This window comes from Pezoporus flaviventris, unplaced genomic scaffold, assembly GCF_033815535.1.
Source record: "Pezoporus flaviventris isolate CSIRO_AGI_PZ_B2104156 unplaced genomic scaffold, CSIRO_AGI_Pfla_v1 ptg000002l, whole genome shotgun sequence".
Lineage (NCBI taxonomy): Eukaryota > Metazoa > Chordata > Aves > Psittaciformes > Psittacidae > Pezoporus > Pezoporus flaviventris.
Genome location: NW_026892550.1, coordinates 47,875,221 through 47,898,728, shown reverse-complemented (window position 1 = coordinate 47,898,728; position 23,508 = coordinate 47,875,221). Strand labels below are relative to the sequence as shown.

General features: G+C 42.3%; 1 protein-coding gene across 2 annotated transcripts in view; it reads left to right on the top strand.

Moving 5' to 3' along the window:
* The first annotated feature begins 333 nt into the window (after positions 1-333).
* The window catches only part of UNC5C (unc-5 netrin receptor C), a 251,314-nt gene continuing 228,139 nt past the window's right edge, over positions 334-23,508 (top strand). For both annotated transcript variants that reach the window (XM_061477552.1, XM_061477544.1), the window contains exon 1: positions 334-701. In XM_061477552.1, coding sequence (XP_061333536.1) covers positions 578-701 — 124 coding nt within the window. In that variant the 5' untranslated portion in view covers positions 334-577. The remainder of the gene's footprint in view (positions 702-23,508) is intronic.

Below are 23,508 nucleotides of genomic sequence, written 5' to 3'. Positions count from 1 at the left end.
CAGGGGTGTAGCAGGGTCGGTCCAGCGCGGCCCCGGCTCCCGGGGCTCCTCCCGGGAGGGCTGTGTGTGTGAGTGAGTGCTTGTGCGTGTGCACCAGCATCCCCGAGCGGGTGTGTGCGCCCGCGGGTGTGCGCGCAGGGGGCGCGGGCGGGGGAGGCGAAAGGGGCCGGTTCTGCAGCGGGTGGCTCCCAGCCTCCCCCGCCCCCTTCCCTCTGGGTCCGCTCCTCGCTCCGGCTCGCATTCTATCGCAGGCGGCCGGCGCAGCCCCCGCTCCCAGACCCGGCCCCGGCCCCGGCCCCCGCCCGCCCCCGGGGTGGAGGCAGCAGCACCGCTCCGAGCCGCCCGTGGGAAGAAGGCAGCGCTCCGCCGGGCTCCGCACCAGCTCCGCGCCCCTCCGCACCCCTCCGCGGGGCCATGCAGCGCCCCTGCCCCCCCGCTGCCCCTCGCCCCGCCGTCCCCTGCGCAGCCTGAGCGCCTCGCAGGGGCTCCGCGCCCGGCGGTGGGACGGGGCTGGCGGAGGCACAGGCGGCACAGAGAAGCTCCCCGGCTGCTGCGCGACTCCCCGCCTGCCCTGGCCATGGGGAAGGGGCTGGAGGGGACGGCGGCCCGCTGCGGGCTGGGACTGGGATACCTGCTGCAGACCGTGGTGCTCCCCGCCCTGGCCGTCCTGGGGGCCAGCCGCCCCGGCTCCGCGGCTCAAGGTAAGGCGGAGGGCGGGTGAGAGGGGCCGGGGCACGCTCCGGCTGCGGGCTGAAAGGGCGAATTGGTGCCGTGATTTATTTTATACATTTCAGTTTTCTTTCCTGTGTGTATATGTGCGAACCGCGCACTCCCCTTCATGCACTGCCCCCGCCGGACTCTGGGGTCCGCGGGCCCCCGCCTGGTAGGGTCTGTGGCTGCTCAGCCTGGCTGGGACAGGCGTTTCCCCGCACGCCGCCCTGAAGCGGGGTCCCGTGGCTGGCAGGGGCTGAGTGAGCCCCAGGGGCAGCCCTGGGGCGGGGTGCAGCGGGGGCCGGCAGGTGCGGAGCGAGTATCCCTGCCGCTGCACGGCCGAGCCTCGGGCTCTGCAGGCCGGGGTCATTCGTGAGCCCCCATCGCTCTCACACCCTTCTCCTTCTCGCCTCAAACCTTATGGATCCGAAGGGAGTTACCGTGTGCCTACGTTTCTGCTTTATTGTTTCCCTTTTTTCCTCCCCTGTCGGGGGTCCTGGAGTACCCCTAGGTCCGTTTTCCCTGTAGCCCATGTCTAAATTCCCCTTTTCCAAATGGCAGTGTCTTACTTCTCAGTGTGCTTTGAGCGATGTCTTGAGAGCATCACAAAGAGCCCAGGCTCTCTGTGTCACCCACCAGGCAGACAGCCACAGCAGGGGGCTGTTTCTCCTGTGAGCTGATACCGGATAAACTTTCTCGGTGCTTTTCTTCCCTCTTCCCAGGAGTTAGACCTAAAGTGGAAATGCGTGGCTTTTACTGAGCACTGGAGAGAGAGGTTGCTGCTGCATGTGGGCAGAGCTGTGTATAGCAAGGATGTGTGGGTTCATTAAAGCTCTTGGAAATCCTTGTTATCTGCTTAACAGGAGAAAGGAATTTTAGAAGCTGGATTTTTCTTTTTTTTTTTTTTCCATATATGCCACTAAGAAATAGTAATAAGCACCAAAGCTTTGGCTTGCAGCTGTTAGTATAATGCAAGTGGAAGCATGTTTGGTTTCCTGCCCCATCATCTCTGGAGGGGCACTTTGAGTGGGCTGCACTGATCCGATTTTAGGCTCTCCCCAGCATTACCAAGTGCACTCACTCCTCTCCCGGCTTTGCTGCCAGGAAACCGGGGCTGGTTGCTGTGACCCCCCGTGCCCCTGGCAGGCTTTCGGGAGCTGCAGAGTAGCTGCTAGTGGGCTGCATGCTCTGTACATCATGTCTGAACATGTAACGTTGCTAATCCATTTCCTGCTGATACTTACTCCATCCTCAGAATCACATTCCCTTACCCATATCGAGTGTTTATCTTTCAGGAAGATCAGAAATGTGGTTGTGAAAAGGTGGTAGGAGAGAAGAGTGCACATATCCCTGATGCATCGTGTCTTGTTTCTTCTGTGTCTTGCATACCATCATTTCCTTTCACTGCTCAGTTTCATGTTCAAGGCAGGGCAGGTCTGATGTTATGTATTTAAAGGTTTTAATAGTGGCATGTGCATGTAGACTTAGATGTCAGTAGGTATATATCAATCTGTGTAGATGCAGAGGAAATATCCTCTTGGATAGTTGGATCCGGAGCAGAAGAGGAGCCTGCCCAATTGCTGGCAGGACACGGGTAGGTCTCATGACAGATGGCCTGAGCAGGGAAGAGAGGACCCCCCTGCGTTTGGCTGTTTCAGAGCCACAGGGCATACCTCACACTTTCAGAGGGTTTCTCCCTTCCACGTGTGCCCTTTCTACATAACACAGCACTGGGTGGCAAATATCAGGAGGGGAGAGGATCCGGGCCTCCTGTCCTGCGATGGGCACAGGACATGGGTGTGCTTATCTACCTAGAAGGGGATGAGACCTCTTCAGCAGCATTTCCTGTTGTGCTGTGCGTGATAAACTTTCACAGCAGAGTGGAAAATCCAGGGGATGCGGTTGGGATATTGTAATTTGTCCTGGATTTATTTTTCCATGTATACGTGTATTTTCATGTCCTGTCTGCTCGGACCAGGCACAGAATTTGTGTCCAGTCCTGGGTTTGGTGTCTTTCCCAGAGCTGAGGGATTTTGATTGGCGTTTGCCGTGGGGGTCTTCACATGTGTGTGTGGTGCTTCAGCAAGGCAATGAATCAACAGTTTAACTATGCCCTCTTCAGGAAGTTTTCTCATCGTATAGCACTGGGCAAAGTTTTTCGTCTGCTTTATTTATACCATTAACATTGAAATGATTCTTACCCAACCTCTTTTTCCAAAGTAATTCTCCATTCAGTCTGTCTCTTTCAAAATGGAAATACCCTTCTAGTCTTTTCGGTTGCATTCCTTTGAGAGCAATACAAACAGGATACATGGAAGTTACACTTCAGCTGGTCTCAGTTGTCTGATTTCAGTGGGTCTGGAATCAGCTGACTTGTTTTTTAATTGTTCATATCTTAAATATTTGTGATACCTTGAAAAAAAACCTTAAAAGTGGTGTTTTCATACAGCAAACACATAGTTACGATTTAGAAAGGGGAAAAGGGGAAGAGAAAGAGGGCGTGTTCCAGTACTTGCTGCTACTACTGTTTCTTATTTTGCTTTTCTTCCCTGTTCCCCAACTATCTTTATCTTTTGAAGCAGGCTAAGGCGGCTGTGAGCATTGCTGGAGCTTCTGCTTTTATGTCTTCCTTTTCCATTTCCTCATGGAAAAGAAATCTATTAACTGAATAGTTGATGGACCAACCCCCACACTCCCTGGCACAGAGATTAATATCACTGCATCTCGGCATCCTCCTGTGAGCTTCTCAGCAGAGCTAAATACACTTTTTGTTTTATTAGCATTTCTTATCTTCTTATCTGAAGTTGTCTAAGCATTTTTTCACTGTTATCAGGAGAGAACAGGAAATGGCCACAATGATGGAGACAGCCCTTAATTCTCAAAGCAGTGTGAATGGGGCCAGAGCAATAATCAGGCCAGAATCAACTCTGATCTGGCATTCACTGCATTTACTATAACTCTATGATAACCTACATCAGAATGACAATTCAAATGTCCCAGACTGTGAGAGAAACAGTGACTATCCCTGGACCCAAGCACATACCCCAGCCTTGCATTTCAGTGCCATCTATAAGAGCAACTTTTCCTTTTGGTTTTTCAATCAGCAGAGACTGAGTTTCAGTAGGGAAGCCCTACTCTCCCCTTTTCCTTCTCCTTCCCCTCCTTCTCCCTCCCCTCCCCCCCCCCCCCATGTGTTTGAAGAATTTATCCTGTGGCCCCCACCTTTTTGAGGTGTAGACAGGATGAAAGGGAGGGTCAGGCTATATATCTGTACTGACCAGCGTGTTTCAGACAGCTTTATGGGCTAATAATGATAGTACAGGAGATGGATAGGAAAGCTAAAGGGACTACATATTGATGAATTTTTATTTCAGTTGTTCCTTTACAACAAAAGAGTACATTTCTTTTTTTATGCCTAACCCCTCAAACCTAATTAAATCAAAGTGATAATTTAAAAACTGTAAAAGAGCCATATGTGCAGATACTTGTCTTGCCCCAGTGCAGTCTGTATTAGCAGCAGCAGCAGTTTGAAGATGCTTGGTGCAGAAAAAGTGAAATATAACATGTGAATGTACTAATCTTTTGGGATGCTCTACTTAATTGAATACCTAAACACATCCCATTGAAAAAAGGGGGGTGAAGGACTTAATTATCTTGATGAATCAGTGGACTGCTGGTATTTGATCATATCGGTGTAATAAATAGTATTTGTGTTAGTGAAATGAGGGCCAAGTAGTATTTCGTTGGGAATGGATAAGCCCTTTTAGAACATTAGTTTGTTTTAAAGTGATGTACTCTGACAGATTTCAGTGATGTTAACAAATTTGGGCTGGATGTGGTAGCCAAGACTGGCCCTGAGTAGTATTTTTGTACTGCAGTTGTCAGCGCTGAAAGCAAAGCAGCCACCGGGTTTCCTTTGCTGACTGAGGTGCAATTTAAGTAGGATTAAAATGAAGTGGATGGATCTGTTTGTGGATGAGGGATTCCTCTCTGGGAACATGAGCTAGAATCTGCACTCCTCTTCCTCTGGCTCCAGCAACTGATTGTAAGTTATGAAAAAAGTATATACATCAAATACAGCCCCCTTCTGATAGCTTCTCAGCATTACCGTCAGTGTCATTTCTTCTTCTGTATGGTAACAATGCCTGAGTGTAGCTAAATGTTTCCACAATTACTGTGCATATTTACACTTAATAGTTTTATGTGGATCATTCATCACACAACTTTTTTCTTTCTTTCCTTTTTGTTTTTGGTAATGGTCTCAAACCGTGATTATCTACTATGTCTTGGGACTAGCTTTGTATGTGCCATCCAAATTCAGAAACAGGAAACAACATTAACCATGTTAAAAAGATTTTCCTAATTTAATTTTCCAAATACAGTACATCTGAAAACAGGAATACACTCTGTGCCAAGGCCAGGCAAATCGGTTCCATAGCTGGTTTGCGCAGCAAGAGAGGAGAAAATGTGGATTATATTTATTAGACATTTACAAGTAAATATGTTGGGTTTTGTGCAAGCTAGAGTGAGGTTCTGAGGTGCAGTCTGTCCAGTTCAACTGAACGGGATGTAAAGCAGCATCTCTGGGAGGTGAGAGGAACCCAGGCTGACTAGGACACTAGTTCTTTCCATACAGTAATACAGTCAATGACCAGGGTTTTGTTTTTATGTACAATACAAAGGAGAGCTGTACTTTGAAAAGTGAAGCTACATTTGGTTTGTGCTGCCAGCTAAGTAATCTTGTTTCAGGTAACCTGTTTTGTAGTGAATGGATATTTTTGTTGCTTTCTAGTGTCTTTCTGGATTTTAACTCATTGGGCTTTCAATGAACCAGTTCTGGTTACTTTTTCTGGAAAAAGGCATGAAAGTTGCTTTTGCAGCTTATCAGAAAAATGTTTTAACTGCTGTTGCAAAGAAGAATTACTAGGTGAATTTGCATTGCTCAGAGTAGTGAACAGTTTGCTGTGATTTAGTCAGAGGATTTGACTCAGTGTGAGTCTCAAATATTCAGATCATTAGTTTGTCATTGAAAATACATCACTGGAAGCTGTCTGTGGAATAGAAGTTAATTTAATCATGGGTGCTCTGCTTATTCACTATGTTCCATATAACTATCTATATGACACTGTGGGGAAAAAAAATGGCATTCCCTTTCACGTTACTTCTTTCCTCCCTTTCGACTGGGGAGAGAGTTGTGCTGGTTTGCAAAGTGCACATCTTGTTAGCCACCCAGTGGAGGCATTCAAGTTTAGCAGGCAGTGATCTTGGCATCAGTGCCAATAAAGCAGTAATTACATCGCCTGTCATTTTCATTAGCTGCCTTAGCTTTCATGTTCGACTTGGAGGTATAAAGCAGCACAAGCTTTTAATGGCTAAAAGCGAGTAGTAAGAGACAAGCAATGTTTTGTCCAGTTGGCTACAACCTCCACCAACACAGAGGCAGAATGTTGTGCAGAGGCACAATTCAGTACTAACTGCTTCCAAGGACTGAAGGGATGGTGGTGTTTTAAGTGATATATTGCGTGTGCTTGTTAGAGCCCAGTCCCAGGAGCAGGCTCCCCTGGATCTTTCCATCATAACATTACCCAAGAGGCGATCTGAAGGAAATGGTATTAAGTCTTCTGGGAGGCAAACTGTATCCAAAGAAAGACTTAATTTGAATCATTTGTAAGCAAGCATTTGAAATTATGCTTAGAGGGAAGTGGTTATAACGAAGCTCATGTCGAATAAATAGGAACAGCAAAATTCCCCTTAATTTTGCATGTACTTTGTTTCCCTTCGTTTAATTTAATGAAGTCATATGCAGATATTCCAAACTCCAGTGTTGTGGTGGGGACATGATTGATTTACTATTGTCATTGGTTTTGTGATAGGTCTGCTTAAACATTTGCAGAGCATCAGTCATGGTTTTTGTATTTGGATTTTTCTTTCTTGGGTAAGGGTGTAGCATAAAACCGGCTGTAAGGTGTGGATGTGCATGCTAGATGGAGAAAGTGAAAGCAAGCCCCGGACTGTAGTTGTGTTCCAGTTGCTTTAGTTGTCTTCCAGTTGCTTTCCTTGAAGCTGCCTCTGCTCATACAAACAGCACACACAGGTAAGGCAACAACAACGAGTCAGAGCAGCGATCAAGGGCTGCCAGAGGTTTTCTCACCTTTCAGTAACCTCAGAGGTGCTTGTATGCAGCTTTTCCCCTAGGCAGTCCCCACTAGAACAGCTCCCTGCTTGCTTTTATAACTCCATCCCAAATCACACGTATGTTAAGCAGGAAACATGCGATTTCCTCCTAATTCATTGAATGCCAGTTTTGGGGGAGTCCCTTTATAGCCTGGCACATTATTATTTAAAAATCTGGGCTAGGGAAGAGAAACTTCATGTAAAGACAGTTTCACTTAAAAATAGCCTTTTTATCAACATGGAAAATTTGGGGGGAAACAGAAAACAAAAATAGTGACCTGTTTGTTTATTTGCTGGGGGAGGTCGAAAAATCAACAAACAAAATCCAAGAAATCTTACTCAAAACCAGAAAATATGCAGTTCTTTCCATGAAAAGGTCAATATTTACCTCACTGGCCAAACTCTTTCTACTTATGCTCTCTGCAAATCTCTAGGTATTCAGTGAAAACGAGAAAGTTAAAAGTTGTAAAGTCTTCCAACAATAACGGTTTTAATTTCTATTTACATTTTTCCATATATTTCAACCGGTCTAGTGAAAAACCTCACTGTTAAACTTGACTTACAGTCCTGGCTAAGAGCTGGTTAAGGCATACATTGACAGCACTTTCTACGTTTCACTCTCTTTTATTAAATCACATTGATACTACCGTGATAGAGATTGCAATAGAGACCCCAAATTCTCAGTGGTGTCAGACATGCCCTTCATGCCCCTATAAAGGGCAGGCAGTGCTGGATTTCAGTGAGCACCTTTGCTATTCCCAAAAGCAAGCAGTGCTGCTCAAGCTTTCATGAAAGTGAAATAATCCCATCGAGGCAGCGATGTCCCCTGTGTCAGTATGGGGTGCTGCAGTGCATCAGCACCCCCTCAGATTCCCACTTTCCTTTGTTATGAGTCCTACACAGACAGGACAGGAAGAGGTAACCAAAAAGCTGCATGTGCTTGCCCTCCCATGGGGGACATCTGCAGTTGTGTCTTTAGGATAGTTTTGCTACATGTTTGCGTTGCTCGAGACAATAGGAATTTCTTATTTGTCATGTTGCATTAGTTATTTAATCTTTAATCCATGCTGCTGGCTTGGGAGGACAGCTGTATTTGTCTCTGTTTGGTGGAGAGACACAAGAAGAATTGCTTTAGGGTGCAGAGCAAATGTGTCAGGAAGCCAAAATGTGAACTTGAGGCATCTGAGTGTCCAAGAGTGTGGTGCTCCAGTCCGTCCTCCTTCTTGTCTGACAAGCCCGAAGATGGATGCTACAGGGGGAATGCTACTTTGAAGGCTCCTGGGTGCCTTCCTGCCTTCCCAAATGTTGAATTTATTTGGTCTCACTAATGGTTTTCTTTTTATATCTGCTGGTATCTAGAAATATGTGTGAAAGATGAAGAGCAAACCCATACATATGCTGTTGCTCAGAAACAGGGATGCTTCTTGCAAGCTCTGACTTCATAGTGGCAGGTGGTTTGGGAGGATTTGCTTCACTGAGTGAGATCTATAATGTTATCCCAGATTTGGAAGGAGCAAGAGCAGATCCAGTGAATGACTGCAGCACTGTTGTAAATGGAATGAGGATCACTGCCTTGGGCTGTTTTGTTTCATTTGGGTTTAATCTGCAGTTCAGGACTATCTTACTCAAGTGTACTTCATTCATCTGAATGAAAGACTTACACTCCAAAGGACCCTGTTGCTTATGAGTCATAAAAGCTATGAGGTTGCCCAGGCAATTGGATCAGTATCTTTTTTTCTCCCGTTGAGGTAACATTATCAATGCTAATGCTAAGGAGCTCGAATAGGTTTTACTGGCCTGGCAACAGCTGAGCGTTTTCTTGTTAGGTAGCTGATGCCAATCCCTTTTTAGTTATTTTCAAGAAGTAAAGTAGCTTTATTTCTTAGTCTCATATTGAGTGAGAGGTTGAAGTGTTAAGCTCTGTGGATTAGCAGTGTATCCTTTGAGGAAAAGGAAAGCTTGTGTTTTTCTTGGTCCCCTGAGTGCTGGATGCAATTGTTTGAGGAATCTTGAATTTCACCAGCTAGATACAAGGAAACATGCAAGTAAGCCTTGAATGATCTCTCAAAAGACATTGACTCTATTACAGATAGTTTTGGAAAGTTGTTTGAACTGATAGTTGTTCCCCAGGCATTTCTCTGCTTGAATTTAGTGCATTTCACGTCAGGCAGTGACGTGAAATAAACCAGAGGATTATTAGTAATTCAGAGCTTCTTGGAGAGCTATATTCCAATTATAAATTTGCTAAAATGACAGCTGGAACATGAATTGCTGCACTCTTATGATATAGTGTATTTATTTATTATTTAAATATATTGCTTGTTTTATCCAGTCCCAACATATGTGTTTATACTGTAAAGTTTACATAGTGAGTGAAAACAATAATATGGTCTCACTGAATGATGTTAATTGCAGTTCAGTCATACTGAAATCAAGTAATAAGAAGTGAGACAGAGTAGCAAGCAAGACTAATCCTGTTGTTATGTGCATTGGATTTACCTACACTGACTGTAGCACAGGCAATTACTGGGAATAATTCGGAGTACAGACATGCACACTGCCTTAGTCTGAATTAATTGACTCTTTCATTAATATATCTCCTAGTTTTGCCAGTTGCTCAGGGAGTTAGTGCAGATGTATTATCTCACCTTTCCCTATAACATCAACAACTTATGTGTCCACCTGGTTGCTCCGCAGCTCTGTGTGTATGAAAGAAGAGTGGCCATGACAAGCAGTGAATAGCCAGAGCTAGCAGGGTAATGGTGCAGTGTTCAGACTGAAATTTCTGGTTGTCTGCAGTCAGATAAAACTAAAGAGAAATCTCTGCTCCTGGATATTTTTTTTACTTTAGGATTAGGACAAAACTAAGTGGTGCTCTCAACTAGGAGAAGATAAAGTTTCCCCTGTTAAACCTGACCATTTCAGATCTGAAAAATGAGAGTTGACCATGGAAACCAGAAGTCTGCCTGGTTAAGGAATAGGGCTATAACTAAATGGTGAAGAATTTGCCTTTGTACTGGTGTCATTCACTGAAAATCCCACTGAATTGTCTCTTGAAATACCAGTATTCCTTGCTCTACGATTTTTGGCCCCAAAGCTGCACTAGTTTTTGGCAAGTCATCATCCCCATTACAAATTCCTTTCATGCAGATGTTGCAAATGTAGCTTTAGGGACTTCCTTTCTGCTTCCTCACCAGTTTCTGAAGGTGAGAGCAACTTGTTTGGTCTCTTGTTCAATAAAATGCAGCAGTCTTCTTATACAGCACATCTGTGCTGGGACAAACAAGAGTGCTGGTTTGCCTTCTCCTCATGTAAACTAGCTGTGCTGTAGCAAATAGGTAGTTCCTAATTCCTTAGTTCCTAAGTAACTAGAAAGCTTGCAGTTAGGAAGTTCAGTACTGGGACCTGTCAATTTACTATCAGTTACTTTTTGTTTTTTTTTAAATCACTGGTGCTTATACCAAGGATATACTTACACTGTCTTACCTTGTATACAAGGCCAGGTTATGACCATCAACAAATATAGCTCCATTAATTTCAAATTCAGTGCATGTCAGAAGCTTATCTGGCTCCGTGTTAAAAATAGGTTGACACGGTTGAGTGAGATTCTAGGCTGGAAGGACCTTGATCTCACTGTTGCTTTGTTTTTTTTTTTCTAGGAAGTTTTTGTGTGTGTGTTTTCTCTTTTGTTTAACTCAATAATTTGAGTAACTTTGAGGCTTTCTATTTCTGTTTCATGTACCGATGTGGCTCTTTCCTGTAGAGGGGTTAACACAGTGACTCACTGGAAATCATGTTGGTGAGATTCTTCCAGTAGATGTTTTTTCCCTTGGGTTTTGTCATATTATTTCAGATGAGAACACTGACAGCCAAATGTCACCAACTGTAGGCAGAGATCCACGTAAATACCTATTACACACAAATGTGTGGCAATTTCCTGCCTTGGCAATCAGTCGGTTTTGAACTAAAGACCTCTACTATTAAAAGCCTGGGCTTTGAAGACTTCAGTCAGAAATGCAACCTAGTAGCTGGTAACAAAAGTGGTTATTATCCTGGTTCAGGCAGTAGAATGAGAAGTGTCATATGCCTTTTGTGAGTACAGGAAAAGATAAAATTGTTTAGCTCCTGCTACCTTTTGTCCTTTGCTTGTCCTGCACTGTTTTGTACATTGTGTTTTTTTTTTTTCTTCCAAATGCTCTATGTTCTTTGTAGGAAACACAGCTATCAGATAAAACCTTCCAAATCTAAAAAAAAAGGAAATCCTAATCTACTTACTTGCTTTATAAGCTATTCTGTAATTTTGTAGTATCTAGAAGAAAGCCTTCAATTTGCATTTATAAGAAATATTTTCAGAGAAAACCAAATTAAAATGACAAAGTGACATTGTGTGGACTATTCATCTTCTGTAGTTTACTGATGAGCTTATTTTCTGAATACTTGGTTTCATTGCAAAGATCCTTTCTTATAGGGAAATTAACTGATGGCAGTACCTCGATCAGATTTTGCTTTTTGTCTGATTAGTTTCATGAGGTTGCCTGGGATTTACTCACTGAAGCACGACAAGGAAAGTTCAGTCTTTTGTCTTTAAAGTTTTATATCCATTAGTTACCAATGCAGAATGCATATTTTGCTCGTGGAGGCCAGGCTGAGGTTAAGTTGGTTTTAAAGATAACAGTAGATCCCAGCGTCCTTGCATTTGTTTTGTATTTGGTGACAGTCACTAAATCAGAGGAAGGAATGTTCAAACAACACACTTGAGGGAAAGCGATTTTTATAGAAAGGGCCCATTCCTGCTAATAGCCAGTAACTGCACATAACCCCACTGACATTAAAAGTCCATTAGCAAAGCCCAGTTTAAACACCAGCTGATGCTATGTCAGCTAAATGTACATTGGAATTTTTCATGTAACACAGCAATAGCACTTCTGTAATTTCTCTAAAACTATGTACATTAAGGAAAGCAAATGTCATCTGATAGTAGTAAGATGAAGAGTTCATATTGAAGTAGGGAGGATTGTAATCAAACTGAAGTTACCATCTGGTTTCATTAACAAGAAAAACAGGGAGTGTCAGGTTTCTGAATTAAAGCTAGATTAACAGATCCAGTGTATAGGCTTCTGAAACACAGGATAAGCACAGAGCTGCTTATCTGCTTGGTTCCTTATTGTTAAATATGTTACGAACTTGTCTGAGAAAAGTTTAAGTTTCTGCTGAAGTCATTAAGATGCTTTGTCATGTGGAGCACTGGGTTGCCATGGGCCAAAAAAAAAAAGGTTATTTGCTGGCTATTTAGGAAATACATCTCATTGCAGCAGCATGAGAATATTTAAACTTGTCAAGATAGTGTTTGTATGCTTATGGACTTAAGTTCTAGTTAACCATTGGTTCACAAAATAGAATCTACCCATCTCAGTGGGTCAAAAAGAATGTGGAGAAATATGTTGAAGAAATAGTGCGTGGTAAAGAGGAGCATGACAGGGGATGAACTTGTTACTCACCTTCAAAAGCAACCAGCAGACTGAGGTCCTAGTACCGTGGTCTTAGGACCCACTGAAGGACACTATAGCACCCGGTTTGGCAGTCGGTCTAATTCTGAGAAGACACTTTGAAGTCTATTTTGAAAATAGATCTTGTGCTATAAAGCCATTGTGGAGACAGGCGAAGGGTTGCTTAGGAAGTTAACGTGAGAGCTGGAAACAGAGGGATAATTAGCCACTTACTGACATGCTCCCAAGTATGGCTAAGTATCACTGTAACCTCCTCTGCCTCCTTCTTGCAGTTATCCATCCATTAGTGAAACTTTGTGTAAGTACTGACAGAAGGAGAGCCTGAATGCCTGATGTGAGCAGACATACCACTGCAAAAATCCTGTGAACACATCTGGAGTGCTCACTTACACTCTTAACAAACTGTTAGTAGTGCAGAACTCTTGAATTTGTTATGAGGCTGAACTTGAAATTTTTTGTCTTGCCAAGTTGAAGGAGTTGGCTACATCAGTAGCATGCCCAGAATGGCATGTGTTTGGGAACCACAGAGTTTAAGGAGAGTAATTCAATTGCATTTTTTTCCCTCTTCTGGAACATAACATATAAACATATTACTGAAATAAAGCCTGGTTTTAATTACAAGCAGTAACTTTTTCATGTTGACAGATTTTCACATGGAAAGCTTTATTGAAAATGAGAGAAGACCTTTTTGCCATCATTAGTTCTTGCTGCTTAGTGCTTTTATCGAGTACAGCAAAATACCATTTGTAATTAATTCCAAGCTTATATGGACATGTTTAATATAATTACCAAACAAAATCCTGTTTACTGACATATTGCTTGTGAAACTAGTCTGAATAATCTGGTCTCTGGCACACATAAATCAGGCAGTAATAACAGCTGTAAATATTTCACAATATACTTAGAGTGCTTTGATTTTAATACTGCATCCACTTTTGAGTTTTAAGGATAAAACAGGTCAAAAATTACTTTTCGCATATGTTCTTTCTTAATCTGTTACACTGCTTTGCCTAAAAGTTACTTAAGAAAAAATCATTATTGTATTAGAGTATAAATAAAGTAAATATAGACATGTTCATAAGCTGGGAGAATTATGTAATTGAATTATGCAGAAGCTAACAAAATGATGCTGTTCATGTTGGCATGGAACAATTGCTCTAATACAGCTGTGAATATTTTTCATTGGAAAAGGCATTTCAGTGCCAATACTCTTTGTCTTTCTCAAAGTTTTACTGTTTTTATCTGACTGGATGTCTATTGTGCACTGAATGTATATTGTATACTAAGCCTGAAACACGTGCATAAAACTGTTAGAAGCCGTTTGTTACGCAGCTGATTTGGGTGCCCAAAGGGCTGTGAAAATTGAAGGTTTGGGGACCTGGGAGACTGTGTTCTGAGACCCTCTTTCTGGGCAGGCTTTAAGCCTGTATTTAAGTAGAAGGAGGGAGACCAAGAGTCTGTCTACCGCAGAATATTTGGGGTTGCATGAAGCTGCAAAACCATCTTTGTGAATTAGAACTGTGCGTGTAGTTTGTCCAGTTCAGCGGAAGGCCTTGAAATTTCAAGAAAGATTTATAGTCATCCCCCAAGTCATTTTCCCCTGTCCCAAACAAAGACCTTAAAAAAGCAGTTGGGTGAAACAAAACATTTTGCAATTTTTGTTTGCTCGGGAATGTTCCTTAACCTCTAAAATAAACCAAGAAATCAAGTAATCAAAGTGCTATTTTGAAAGTCAAATTTGAAAAATGTTCGCTTTGGGGATTTTTTTTTTTTTTTCAGTTGCATTCCCCCACAGAATTTGGTACAAATTTTCAAATTTTATGGCCATTGTGATCTCTGAAGAAATTATTAGTCTCCAAAACTGTGTCAGGCTCTCTTATGAATGCTGTCTCTTCTAAGTGATGAGCCTCACCCAATGGAGGAAGAAGAAGATCTGTGGCGTAACTAGCACACTAAGCTGCCAATAATATATACTGCAGTTAGTTAAGGACAATAAATGATTCCACACAGTCACGCAAGTAAAAGCCTGTACCAAGCAAAATATGGGATGTTCTGATTTTGTCACCTGTCAGTGATATGTCTGACTTCAGCACGATTTTGCTAAAGTTTCTATTATTATTTATCTAGGCATTATGGAATTTATGGGGCGTATACAAATGCATTTGACTCCCAAGTCATGAAAAGGGCTCTTACTTAACTAAAAAACAGTAAGGACTTTCAACTGTATTTGCTTCTTTTTCTGTTTCTTCTTTATGTGTATCAACAAGATCAGCCAGACTTCTGAAGTTCCTTATTTTGAGCCATGGACTTTAGCACTTTCATGCAAGTACATTAGTTGTGAATTGTATTTGCCACAGGGTCTGTAAGGTCAAAATTAATCTTAAAGCACTATTGATTACTTTTTGTCAGCTACTGAAGTTTAGTTTGTTTGAGTAAAGTAACTTTTACCAACAGCGCAAAGTAAAAAATGTTGTATTGCTTGTTTTCTGAAATGGCATCTGAAAAACAAATACAAATACTGGACTGTTTGTTATCACTTGTGCATATTGTAAAATAAATGTATAGGGAAGGCTTTGTTAAAGGCAGACCTTAAAAGAAAACCATGTTCCTTAGTGACTAGGTTTCATCTAACTTTTCCTTGCTTTTAGACGGTCATTATTTTACAATATATCAGTACATTTTGATCAGTATAATAACATGTGGTGTCACTGGATACTTAAGAGCAGTATCGAGTGTCCCTATCAACATCCTGTGGGCGCATACATGTCTATGATTTGCAAAGGTATTTCTGTAAATTATATAGCAGGTTGTTGTCTCTAGAGAGATGACAAGGATTCCTGAATGCAATACTTTGATTTTTGGAAAGCAGAAATACCAATTCTTAGGTTTCTGTAGTGTGAGAACTTGCACTGAAGTGTGAGTCAGTGCTTGAGAACATTGCAGTACATGAACAATATTAAATTGCTTTGTTATGTGTATGTGCAGGCTGCATCCAGACGCTGTCATTGGCAAGTTATTAGTGTCTATAATTACCTAACCACAAGGAATTTCTGGACTGAAATAGCTTATGTAAGCCTATGTGTCTCCTTCCCACAACCCCATCTTAAAGGCTCATGCAAGCCTCTTGCCAAGGAAATGTCTTGCTGACTGTAAAATATTATTCAGGAAGATGCACTTACCTGCAAGGGTAAGGACCTTACTGGATAATAGCCCTACCTTCAAAAGTCAGTTCTTCTGACTTGTGCCCTAGGTTGTTTATCAAATGCCGGGTTGTTTCATATTAGGTGTGTTGACCTTTAGATTTTGGCTGCTGCCATTATCTAATCGGGAGCAGGAGTCTTCCTACAGGAGCCAAATTCATTAACAAGAATTTGTGCAACACTGAGTTTTCATGACTTGAGGGCTAGCAGATCGGACTTGTATGCGTGAAAACCCAGTAGTCACAGCAGTGCAGGTCTGGAATTTGAGAAGGCCAAAGGTGTTTTGATTAGTGAGGAAATGGATACCAGCTGGGTTTTCTTGTGCTTATAAATATATGTAACTGTATTTAGGCGCACAGGTAAATTGTATATGCCACTTAGCTCCATCTGTTCCTAATAAATTTCAGCCCAAAGGCTCGAAGTTTTGAAACTTCTGATCATACTTAGATAGGTGAACTTTCTAAGTGGAAGAGCCAGCCTTCATAAAATGTGTTGCCAACTGAGCCTCTCATTTTCGTGTAAACCAGCACAGCTTCCCTGCGGTCAGGGAGTGCCTCAGTCCTGCACCACCCCAGGGTTGTTAAGTTAGGACTTCTGTAAGACTCTGTTCATGGTGGAGAGATCGCTATCTCATCTGTTTGGACAGAAAAGAGTTCCATGACTCTAAGAGCGCTTTTTAAAGAGAGGAAAAAAAAGAAGCAGACACGGCAGAGTACATCAGAGAGAGATCTGGTGTTAACAAAAAGATTCTTTGCCATTAAAATGAGGAGGAAAACGTTTGTATCTTTACAAGATCTTGTCCCACTTAAGAGAGCCTTAAGAAGAGATAGGCATCTAGAATGGCAGTTACTGGGTAAAATGCTGGTTTATGACAAGTTATTTTGGGATCCTTGTTTTTAAAATATTATTATTGTTGGAAGTTTTTGTAGTCACCCACCATCCCACCTATGCAAAGACTTAACAATTAAAAAGGTTGTATGTTCACATTGTCCCTGCTCTCTACAGATATTTGTTCTCAGAACATTGCCCTACTTCTGATCAAAACCTGAGATAAGCTTTTCTCAGTAGGTCTCTGTACCATCACAGCCATTTTCCTAGCTATGACAACAATGGGTCACTTTTGATCATCTTGGAGGATATTTACAAAAACAAAACTAAAACTCAATTTTCCTCATTGTCTTCTCTCAAAGTAGGCAATGGAAAATTTAAAACATCCAAAAATTGACCTTTTAAGATTAGCAGCTTCAAATGCTAATTAGCAAGAGTGCAAAAAATAATTTTCTTTGGAGATTAAGAGTTTTGAATAAAGTTTTTATTTTTATTCCCTGATTGGTAAGACAAATACTGCACTGTATAAAGTAGTTAAAGCATCCTCTTCCCCCCAGAATACATGTTTATAAATAGAAGGTATAGACTAAACATTATTTTCTCTTGCATAAAAACTTGGGATGGGAACAAACTTTACTGTGGGATTCCAGGCTGGAGAAAGGCAGGAACAGAGTAGTAAGTATTTACTAGCCACTTCAAACCAACAAGACAGGCAGAAAAGCACTCAGGCAGTCTGTTTAAAGGTTACCAAAGCATGTTACACATGATGCTACTTGGGGCAAGAAAGAGAAGATGGTGGTAAAGTAACTGATCTGTTCTGTTGGGACACCAGCACACACAGTGGACTGGTCCTGCCTAGTGACCACGAGGGGCTATGCAGTCTCTACCAGCAGCTGTCTGCAGCTGAGTGGACTGAATGCGGCCCTGACATAAACTGGGGGAAGCAGGAAAGTTACCAGCAGTGGGTGTTCCTAAAGAAACACTTGAGAAATATTTGAAGAGGCAAATGCTGCTCTGGGAAAGACCTCAGGATCCTCACTTCAGGCTGGAAAACAAGTCTGTATGAGTTGAGGCAAGCAGGTGAGGAGAACTTGAACACCAGCAGAAAAGACATGAATTTAAGTGTTTTGTTTTTAAAATAAATGTGTCATTATCTATATGAACTAGCTATGATGTTGTGGCCATGAGAGATACTTTAAAAACAAGACAAAAAATTAATATTGCCACCACATTATCTCTTGCTGTTGTGACCTGGTTTGTTTCACATTAATGTGAGGCTGTTCCTTATCCACCTGAGGAATCTTGCAGAATTGGGAGGGCAGCACTTAGAACAATTTTCTGAATTGGTCCATCTAGCCACTAGATAAAAGATATTAGAGGGTCATTGTTATCTTTGTATGCAAGAGGAAACTGTAAAACCCGAAGACAGCATAAAACAGTATCCCCCAAGCTGTCAGAGCGGGGAATTTGGAGTGAAGTAGATGGAAAGTCTTGGTGAAAAGGCCATGGATCAGGCCCTTGGTTTTGAGTGGTAAAGCTGCTGCCAGGGCAGAGCCACGTGTTGTCTGTGACTCTCCTGTTGGGATGCTGAGATAGGTAGGGTTTTGGTGTGCTTGCTGGGTATGCTAAACTGTAAATTACATAAAAGGAACTGACAAAGTCAGTTTAAGTATTGTGGTGCTTCATAACCATCGAAAAATGTCAAAGAAAATTTAAAGCATAAATGGGAGTACAGGCACAGTTCTGTAAAAATCCTTTCTCTTGTGAGCAGTCCTATTAACCTTCAAAGTGTGACGACACTTCTGCCAGTGTCTGTGTTTCAGTGTGTGAGTAATCCCATGTCTCTAATATGCAGCTTTGCAAGGTTATGGCCTAAAATGAGTAGTCCCATCAAAGTTTCCCAGCGGGATCAAGAACAGTCCTTTAGGAAGGGGTTCAGAGCAGGAACATAACTTCTCTGAAGAATTCTTAATCTAAACTCCCCACTGCAGGAGTTCTCATCAAAGAAGTTTTGACGATGTCTATTGATTACAGGGTTTTTTTTTCCATATCTCAAAGAGTAAATCGAAAGGTCATTTTTTATATTGGTGTGCAAGAAGTTTTATTGATTCTCTTTTATAAGCCATTAATGAAATCTATAGAAGCCTAACAAGATTGTATAGTTAACCTTGGCGAGATTGCCTGTTCTTTTAACGTGCAGAAAAGGGAAAATACAATGTTCCATTTTGGTGGGTTAAATTATGTGGGAGCAAGTGAATTTCATGGAATCAAATACCTCTTAGCACAGAAAGAGAGCATGATGTATCTATACTAACCCATTAACTCCAAAATGTGCTTAGCAGAGATTTTTTTTTTTTGAATACTTTGTTTTCCTGCCTAATGGTACCACATATTTATCACTATAAAAGCAAGCAGGGAAGTCAATCACTCACTATGCGTGCCAGAAATGCCTTCCATAGTCACAATGGCGGTATGTCAAGAGTCTGTCCCACTTTAAAAGAACAGCCAGGATTTATCCTGGAAATGTACCAAAATGGACCAATCTTTCTCAAAAATATGAAGCTGGGATCAATTCTGCAAAGTTAAAATAAACAGTAGTCACACTTGACCCAGTATATTATGCTAACAGAGGAAGAAATGTAAAGAGCTGTGGGTATCTATGGGTTTGGCTTGGTACACACTAAACATGATACATTGGATTAAAAAATTACCCACCAACTTAAAAGCTATTCATAATAAAATTTGGGAAGAATTTTCAGTGTATGATTTCATTCCAAATTATTTTCTTAAACATATTTTCTTTTTATGCCACTTAAATTAATGAAGACCATCTTTGCTATGAATTACAAAGCTAATGCCCCCTGAGAAAGGATGCCTTTGCATAGTGGAAGCTCAGAAGCCTTTGAGTGAATGTCACATATTTTTATTTGCTGTAGGAAAAACATATCGGAGAAAGGCAAGTATAATTATCTGCATTTTTAGACGGAAACCAGAAGAGCGGGAGGCAGAACTGGGTAGCGAACAGACACAGGAATTCCCCTCTGGTGGGCTCACAGAAAACATGGAAGTAATTTGTGGCATGAAAATGGCTGGTGTTGCTTGTTTCCATCAAAAGGCCATGGAGAAAGTAGGAAGCGGGCACTGAGTTTTTACACCACAGTCTGAACTTGGCTTCAGCAGATGACCAGCAAGCTGTGGGTACAGACAAAATTAGGAGTGGGGCTCCTGATCCTGATTTTTGGCTCTGCAGACCTGTGTGAGAAGTGTCTGGCTGCAAAAGCCCAGCTGGAGGAGCCCAGTCCTGCAGAGACATTTGTCCTGCTTTGCCAGTGTCTCAGAGGGGCAGCCCTCTGTGGCTTGCTCAGTGCCATGTGGTTATGAATGAGTTTGTGTGATTTTAATGACACCCCTCACATGGCTTTTCTGTTACTCACTGTGTTCTGCTGACAGGGTATGCCACAAAGTCACCACACTAGCTGTATAATATGCAGAGTTTATTTAGCACGCTAAAGCCAATAAGCACACTAAAAGCAAGCACACTAAAAGCAAGCACACTAATGTGAATTAGGTAAATATCTCTATATATAGTGAATAAGTACAATAAGGCAAATCAGAGATGTAGGTATGCAAGTAAAGTACCAAAGAAAGTTAGCAATGCATTAGATCATTACTGTATAGAAAGAACAGAGATTAAGATGAAATACATCACCAGTTACCACTGAATCATAATCCAGGCCCACACTTCCAGCTGGGAAGCCCCATTGAAGCCGATGCCTGGAGTCTCAGGTAATTGGGAAAATTCCTGTGTGGTGTGTCCACCCATAGGTGAGGCTTTTCTCATGGCCACAAGAGGGTCCCACTTTTATATCCTTATCAAAACAACTAGCTTTATGCCAGATCTCTAATCGTTTACCCGTGGGACCATGCAGTTTCTTGTGATTTCACTGTTGTCCACTCTGACAGCATTGGCCAGGAGCCCCAGTGAGGCCAAGTATGAAGGTCATAGGACAGCTGCACACCTGTTTTCTTGCCTCTTTCCAACAGTCACAATGAGCACAAACATATATACTCTGAAAAATACACTGTGACAAACAACATCCTTTGTTATGGTTCTCAGTCATGAGTGGGAATCAGCTCCCAGCTAGGTTCCCATCCATTACACACTGCCCTTGTAAAAAACTCCTTTTCCCCACACTGAATGGGCAGACTTCCCAGAGCATTTCCAATACCATTTAGCAGTGAAGGTGAGAGGATGCAGGTCTACCACTGCCCTGTGCCCCACGGGGCTGTGCTCAAGTAGGTGGCTGTGTTGGGTTTTTCATGCAGGAGCCATGCAGCAATGACGCATGCTTTAAGTCTGAAGAGGTGGAAGTCCCTCAGGGCAGTTCACCTCTGCCCTCACTTCATCCCTGCATCAAGCACCAGTTTTATTTTAGGAGGGTGGAATGGGCTGGAGATGGTTCTCTGGAGTTGTTGGAGGGGCATCAAGTAGTGGGTCAAGACTTTGTGAATGGCTCTGTATCTCAGTCTGGAGCTCCAATATTCAGAGAACTGCAAAATCAGGCTGTAAAGAGATATATCCCAGAACACAGAAGCAGTCTTCACCTGTGCTCTTGCACTTCTGTTGGCTGTCATGAAACTGAGGGCTAGATGTTGCTGCATTTCTCAGCTCATGAAACACATACAGGTTTGTATTTTTTATAAGTGGCAGTACGTGTTTTATTACTGGTTTGAATTTTGAGTAATGACCATTCAGGCTCTGGCATTTATGAAATTATGTCTGCACTGGAGATCTGCAGTACATTAGCCTCTCTTTATTTCCTCCTTTGGAAGATGTATCTGGAGAATCCATTGCTTGGGTCTCCCTGGGTGAGAGCACCCCAGAGAACAGCTGCAGTAACCTTCTGAGGTACTATAAGAAAACTGAAGGATTACCTGAACAACACATCTAAAATGCATGAGGTAAGTAAGTGAATCAGAGGGACAGGCAGGCACGTTACCTTTTGTTTTCATGTATAAGTAACCCAAGGAATAAGTGTTTGGTTATTTTCCTTTTAGTTGAACATTTTGGTAAAAATTCCCTGCAGTTTGGAGATGTCAATACATCAGTAGACTCATATATTTGAAAGTTAAAGGCCTCTTGATGGCTGATAATATTTAGTTTTTACTTCAGCTAGGCTACTGAATTTTTATTTATTGATCAGATGAGCATGTAGGGTTAAAGGATGCCAAAAAGTATTTGGACCCTCGCACTCCATTTATAAGTAATAAGCAAAATTGTATAGGCTATGTCCAGGCGCATTTCCAGGCAGTATGTTTCCAAGAAGGCAGACATTTCCAGTTTTGTAACAGAAAACACTGAAAAAATACTGGGAGATAACTGAACAGATGGAGAGATTAAAAGATGAATGGGTGGATGCAAAGATGAAGAGAGATAGTTGGGATTAATCCATCCTTTGCAAGCATAGTACATGCTGCAGACGCGACTACTTTCTGTGTGCTTGAGAGAGTGTTCAATGGCTTTGGCAGCCAGGCTGGGGCTAGGAGAGAGGGTGCTGAGCTGTCTAAAAATACTTATGCACAATCCAGCTGACCATAGAAATGAGTTTGAACAAAGCTGGTTTTAGCACATTGCAGTGGAGGAGGCATTTGGCTGTTGGGGAGTGCTGGCCCCTTTTGCTGTTCTGGTGACTCACATTTCTTCGTCCCCAAACTGCACACACCAGCCTCCTTGTGCTTGCAGGTGAGTGCACCTGCCAAGTGTCTGTGCTGATGATGAGCCTACCAGTAAAATAAAAGCTGTTGCGAAGCCTTTGTCAGAGATGCTGCTGCCTAGCCCTCTGTCTGGCTTCTGCAGCTTGCCCAGGTCACTGATTCACAACGTAGAAGGTGAATAACATAATTCAAAGGGGAAATAATAACTACTGACCTAGGGGTGTTCCTCTTAAAGCGGTTTCTGGGGTTTCTCCTGTAGTCATTGTGCTTCAACCATCCCATGGTGGAGTCAGGCAAAATTGTTAACCGTTTCCAAAAGCCTTGGCCCTGCTCTATGGATGAGCTGCACCTTGCCCATGGCTGTGCTGGGTCCTCCCACCCGGCATTTCCCATCAGTCTGAGAATCCACTAACGTTCAGAAACTCTTACCTGTATTTTGGCATTTATTGCTTTACAGAAGCTAAGAAGTGATGACCTGTGCTACAAGGCTGGCTGGTTTTATCTTTGATACTGCTGGCTTCTCTGAACACGGTGCAGATGGTGGCTTCTCCGGGCTAAATGAGGCTTTTTTCTTGATGTTGAATTTGACAATATCTTTGTTACTACTCTTTTACACACCTTTGGGTCCAAATTGGTGTTTGAATCCCAGAAATGGCAGTATCTTGCACAGAAGTACTACCAGGGTACAGCAGTACTGGTACCAAATATACTTTAAAAGGCAAACCATGTTCCCCACAAGTTCAGAAGCAGGGGTTAAAGCCTGGGTAGGTATGTTCTAAGCACTTGCACTCACTCCACTGGTCTCAGAAGGAAAACCCATAACTACAGCCAAGAAATCATATTTTGGACAAGTGGCAAAAAAAACCCTTGCTTTTAGGAAGTGCGGAACAAGAATTCAAGCTTCATACAAGTAATTTTTAGCTACAAAATGGGACTCTATTGCAGTAGCCTTTAAAGTATCCCTGCCTTTCTGGCTGTGATTAACCCTCCTCGTGTGTCGCTCAAAAGCATCCCTGCCCATGCACAAACTCTCTTACCACCTCCTGCCGTTTATTGTGTGTGAAGAGGCAAAAAAGGAAATAGGAAAAAAAAGCTACTTTTTTAAAGTTCAGGAAATCCTTCGTGTGTAGGTTGATATTCAAGGCTTTGCTGGCAAGTTTGCATCAGTGAAGGGTGTGATGGAAGCTGGACCCAAGAGACAGAGCTCTCCAGTCATTTTGTGTCTCCCAGCCAAAATGGTTCTGCTGTTGGCTGCTCTCTGCTGACAGAAATATGTGCAGACAACATTGTGGTGTTGTAGAAACTATTCTGTATGTAGACTTGACCAATGAAAACATGTAATTGAGAACTGGCATTTTTCCTTCCTTTTTAAA